The sequence below is a fragment of the Malus sylvestris genome, chromosome 15 (assembly GCF_916048215.2).
Source record: "Malus sylvestris chromosome 15, drMalSylv7.2, whole genome shotgun sequence".
NCBI lineage: Eukaryota > Viridiplantae > Streptophyta > Magnoliopsida > Rosales > Rosaceae > Malus > Malus sylvestris.
Window position 1 is genome coordinate 31,149,516 of NC_062274.1, and position 5,764 is coordinate 31,155,279.

Here is a 5,764-nt window from a genome sequence, read left to right on the forward strand (position 1 = left end):
TGAATCACCTTCAAACCATAGGGTCTTGATAGCATTTCAGTCGATGAAATCCTTGCACTTTGTGCACTCCTTAGAAAGCTTAGTAATAAAGGTGTTGGAAGCTACTGTTGAAGACTTGAGGGATTTTCTGGGTTTGAGATTCTCTAGGTTGTGAGAACAAATGGCAAGAGATTCATGAGTTCTGAAAATGTAAAATATGAATGAAGAAGAGTCGAGTATTTATAGGCATTCTAGGAAGAAGATCAACCGTTTGATTTTAAATAGGGGGTAGAATTGATCGGGGAATCTAATAATCATGATGGGTAGTCAGAAAATCCAAGTGAAAAGACCGAAGATTTCATGGTTTGAGGATGCATGTTTGCGTGTAACGGTGGATTTAATGGCGAAGAGATGTTTTGATGGTCACACATTTCAAGGGTCATTATTAAAGGCATATGAGTAAGCTGAAGAATTGCCACGTGGCAGAGCATCTGACAAAATTAAGATCGTGCAATCATGCTTCATAAATGCACCTGAGTCAATGGAATATCAAGACTTTTCGTTGTTTTTCAATTATATACTAAGGGTTTGATTTCACTTCTTCAAGGTCGAGGTTTGGCCATGTGTTTTTAGGCTGAAGACCTCAAAAGCGAAGGGGCAATGTTTGGACCCAAAATGTTATTTTAGGCCGAACTTAGAAATATGCTCAGCCCAAAGGTGTGTTTAGAATCTTGTCATGGACCGGCCCTGTCAAGGTTGGCCAAATCTTGATACAAAGAGGATTATTTCGGATAAAGGTGAATTAGCCGAGACCTACTGTGACAAGGAGTCCTAAAAATGCTGGGACACAGGAGATGAATTTGGCTCGTTTAAAAGGTGGGTTTAAAGTCCCAGTTGAATTAGGATTGGCCGAGTCCTAGTTAGATTAGGTTAAGGAGTCATAATCTGAGTGTGGTTCTAGCTCGGCCATAAGAGAGTTTATTGTTCTAAATAGAGAAGGCGTGCATCATTCAAGCCTTCTCCAATTCAACACACAAACTGCCCTACGCAAACTGTCGCTTTACGCGAAACATCTCAACAACCTTGAGATTTTTATTTTCTTTTCCTCGCCGACACATCTTTAGTTTGGATAAACAGCACTGTGAAGGCAATCGGTAACATCTTCAGTTTGGATAAACATCAATGTTGCCCTAGAATCAGCCGATCGCGGAGCACCTTCAGTTTGGATAAATAGCACTGCATCGAGGCCGACTGGTTATCTATCCAAGTCTCGGTCGCCGAGTTGTTTTATGATTAGATATTCACAAGTAAGTTTTAGAGTTTGGCATTCTGATGGTCAAACCACATTCACCATCAAGACATACGTTTCTTTTGAGTACTTGTGTCCGTATAGTTTGGTGCCCATTCGGCGTGTTTATACTCTTACGAATATAATCACCGTGACCGAACCCGACGCCAACGATCCGTGAACTTCACAAGACTAGCAACCTTGTCTTCAAGCTCTTAAACCCAAAGGCCGAGGCGTGTTCTTTCCTCGATCGCAGTCGCAAGATTGAGAAATCAGCAGCGCGCTCAACGCAACATCAACACATTTTACTCCCCAGCCGAGCTCGGTCGACGAGTTGGCACGCCCCGAACACAACCGAATGACGTAGTTAGCTTATTAATTACTTGGCCTGCGCGCCACATAGGTTTGGTAGTTTTTAGGATCAACAGTAACCCAACAACACACACTTGGGTTATGTAACTCATCCCTACCAATCTCATCCATCCCACCAAACGGACCCTTAGGGGTACAACTTATATGTTATATGCTACGAAGCACAAGTTCGGGAGTGGGACCGGTGATTCGAGAATGGGAGATTTGGCAATTGTGAAAATGCAAAGAATCATAAATCAGGAGCGCCCAATTAGAATTGGTAACTAATATAAATATATTTATTAAGGTGCTTGTAATTTAGTTGGTTAAGAATATTCACTCTTACACTCGATGTCTTGAGTTTGATTCAACTCCTGAAAATTAAAGAATCAGGTCAATTAGGGGAGACTAGTCGATCCCATCCTCATTTTTTTTTCTTCTTCGATTCATTACTTCCCCATTTCAAATAAGTAAATATGCCATGATTCATTTGTTTGATAAAAGAAAATTCAATTCATTTAGGGTCTTAATCAAATAGAATTGTATACAACTCTATATCTATCTCATCTCGATCACGTAACAAGAAATAGAGAAATTAAGACTTTATACAAATCGTAGGTGGCAAAGCAAATTTGATTTAGGTTAAACGACAATTCAGAAACAGAATTTAAGAGTGGGAATGCATGCATGAGTTAGCAGGCAGGGCCCACAACCGCGTAAACAAAAAAAAGGTAATTACAATTGAGGACCTTCCCCTTTCTTCTTAAATTCTTTCCTAACCGGCACTTGCCTTGTCCTATAAATATTCTGAATTCCCTGGATTGTCTGCAAACCAGTCCACCTGTTTAATCCTTTCCGTTTATTTCGTGTGAGTCTGCGGATAGCATATGTCTCAGAGGCCCTCCGTCCCCCACTCTTCCTCCATCGCATTTCGCCTCCATTCCCATCTCCTCGTCTCCAGTGACATGAACCCTAATTCCAACTGGCCCTCTTAATCTATATTTTTCTTTTTAATTATTTCTTTTTATTGGATTTTAGGAACTAGAAACAAAAACCACCCATTTATTTCTTTTCTGTTTGTTTCCTGAGAAAATTCGACATGGGTGTCAAAGGTTTTGTCGAAGGAGGCATCGCTTCTGTCATTGCCGGCTGCTCCACCCACCCTCTTGACCTCGTCAAGGTCCGAATGCAGCTCCAGGGCGAAACCCACGCCCCGAACCCCGCTCCCCAGGCAGTCCGCCCGGATTTTGCTGCCGTCCATACCGCCGCCCGACGCGGCTCCATCCCTCTCCCTCCATCACCGCCTCCTGCGGTCCGTGCGGGTCCTATCACCGTCGGGATTCGTATAATTCAGCAAGAAGGCGTCGCCGCAATGTTCTCCGGCATCTCCGCAACCATGCTCCGGCAAAGTCTCTACTCCACAACCCGCATGGGCCTCTACGACATTCTGAAGCAAAAATGGACAGACCCGACAATCCGAAACATGCCGCTCCCACGAAAAATCACAGCCGGGTTGATCGCTGGAGCCGTCGGCGCCGCCGTTGGAAACCCTGCTGACGTGGCCATGGTCCGAATGCAAGCCGACGGGAGGCTCCCGGCGGCGCAGCGCCGCAACTACAAAAGCGTGGTGGACGCCATCGTCCGCATGGTCAAGCAGGAAGGGGTGACGAGCCTTTGGCGCGGGTCGTCGCTGACGATCAACCGTGCGATGCTTGTCACGGCGTCGCAGCTGGCGTCGTACGATCAGATCAAGGAGACGATCGTGGACAATGGGATTATGCACGACGGGCTTGGGACCCACGTGACTGCGAGCTTCGCGGCGGGGTTCGTGGCGGCGGTTGCGTCGAACCCGGTGGACGTGATCAAAACTCGGGTGATGAACATGACAGTGGAGGCCGGGGCTGAGCCGCCGTACTCGGGGGAGTTGGATTGCGCTCTCAAAACGGTGCGTTCGGAGGGCCCCATGGCGCTTTATAAGGGCTTTGTGCCTACGATTTCACGGCAGGGGCCTTTTACCGTTGTGCTGTTTGTGACGCTGGAGCAGGTTCGCAAGCTGCTCAAGGATTTCTGAACGTCAGATTCAGAAAGTGGAAGGTGGTGATTCGATTCGACGTGATGACGAAAATAAGTACTTTTCTGAATATATATGCATGTGCCTTTATTTTAATTTTTTTAATTATTTTTTACGTTCGTTGAGATTGGGAAGGAATTAATTCGATCCAATATTCTTAGCAATATGCCATATAATATACCTATGTAATTGCTAGATTTGCTATATAGATGGGTGGTGTGATTCCATGGCCTGGACAAACCCTAATTTTGTTTGGAATGTGTTTTTATATCTCAAATGTGTGAGAGTTAAAATACGACTGATTTATCAAAATGAACTTTATATCTGTAGACATTGAAATTTCGGTGGCATAAATATTAACCATTGCATTAAGGTTACATTTGTAAACATTGAAATTTTGGTGAAATAAATGTTGACCATTGTATTAAAATTACAACCTTCATTCACTTCACCTACATCATACACTAAGTTCACCTACAACATCCACCCAAGTTCACCTACATCATACACTAAGTTCACTACAACATCCACCCAAGTTCACCTACAACATCCACCAAATTTCACCTACAACTTCCACCAAAACAAATGGATGGTGGTGATTCATTCCCAAAGCCTATAAATAGGCTCCTCCATCAAAGAATCAAGGGGAGGATTGTACATACACTTTCTCTACTCCCAAATTGGAAGAGAATTCACACCACACCAAAGCCTTGAAGCCTCGAAACTCTAAAGCTTTCAAGCAAATTCCGAAGAATCAAGAAAGCCCTCTTCGTTCTTCGTCAAAATCCTCCTTCAAGATCAAGCCCCAACGGCCCTTGAATAAACTTCCACTAATTCAAGATCAACCCCCGACGGCCCTCGAAGAAAGTGTTCATCATTCATCATCCGTTCATCCTAAAGATCAAGCCCCGATGGCCCTTTGGATCAACAACAACAAATCTACCCATTACAAAGATAGAATCAGAGGCTAAATTTGTAGAAGAGATTGTAACCCCTAAATCATTAATACAAATATTATTTTGTACACGTTGTTCTTGTTTCAAGAATTTCCGTGTTCACAAATTTGCCACGCCCAGTGGGACAGTCTCTACCTCTCATCTCTATCTTTGAATCCGCAACAAGCACAAATGGCGTCAAAGAAAGCCCAAGTTGTTCTCGCTGCCGATGCAAGAAACAAGAGCGTCATCACGGCAGGGGGCGTCACTTCAGGCATCATAACTCGAAGCAAGGCAAAAACTCTTTCTGCCGCCTCTTCCGCCCCTGCATCAACTCCACCGAAGGCACAAAAGCACCCGAGGCACGAACCGGTGATCACCCTGGCTTCGCTCAGGGCGCCAAGAGAGGAAAGCCATAGGAGGTATTCTGAATCCTTACTTTCTGATGCCGACTCAAGCAGCGGCATAGCTATGCAAGTCATGGTTACTGGAGCGACTTCAATCGAGGAGCAACTGGCTCAGATGAATGAAGCAATCGCAAAACTCACAAGGACTGTGGAGGACAAAGACCTGCAAATCGCAGCACTCGTTAACCAACTAGATGCAAAGCCCAATGAGAAAGTCAGGCAAGGGGATAATCCAGTAAAGAAGGAAAACAACAAGGATGAGGAGCCTCCAGTGGAAAACGTCGAAGAGAAGCTGAAGCCAGACCAAGCGGCGACGCTTATGAGATCTCTCTCTATCCAGCAGCTGCATGAGATGATCGCCAACACCATCAAGGCGCAGTATGAAGGAAGCTCACATGATTCCGTACGATACTCAAAGCCCTACTTCAAGAAGATTGACGCTTTGAAAATGTCGAGGGGTTATCAGCCACCAAAGTTCATGCAGTTCGATGGAAAGGAGAACCCGAAGCAGCATGTCGCCCACTTCATTGAAACCTGCAGCAATGCTGGAACAGAGGGAGACTACCTCGTTAAGCAGTTCGTGCGCTCGCTGAAAAGCAACGCCTTTAACTGGTACACCGACCTCGAGCCCGAGTCTATCAACAGTTGGGATCAACTAGAAAGGGAATTTCTCAACCGCTTCTACAGCATACGCCGCACCGTAAGCATGCTGGAGCTGACCAGTACGAAATAG

The 5,764-nt window shown here is 45.0% G+C and overlaps 1 protein-coding gene across 1 annotated transcript; it reads left to right on the top strand.

Annotated features, from left to right (window-relative positions):
* The first annotated feature begins 2,419 nt into the window (after nucleotides 1-2,419).
* Nucleotides 2,420-4,014, top strand: LOC126603601 (mitochondrial uncoupling protein 5-like). Its single transcript, XM_050270515.1, has one exon. The coding sequence runs from the start codon at nucleotides 2,718-2,720 to the stop codon at nucleotides 3,687-3,689; it is 972 nt and encodes a 323-aa protein (XP_050126472.1). The 5' UTR covers nucleotides 2,420-2,717; the 3' UTR covers nucleotides 3,690-4,014.
* Nucleotides 4,015-5,764: the final 1,750 nt, after the last annotated feature.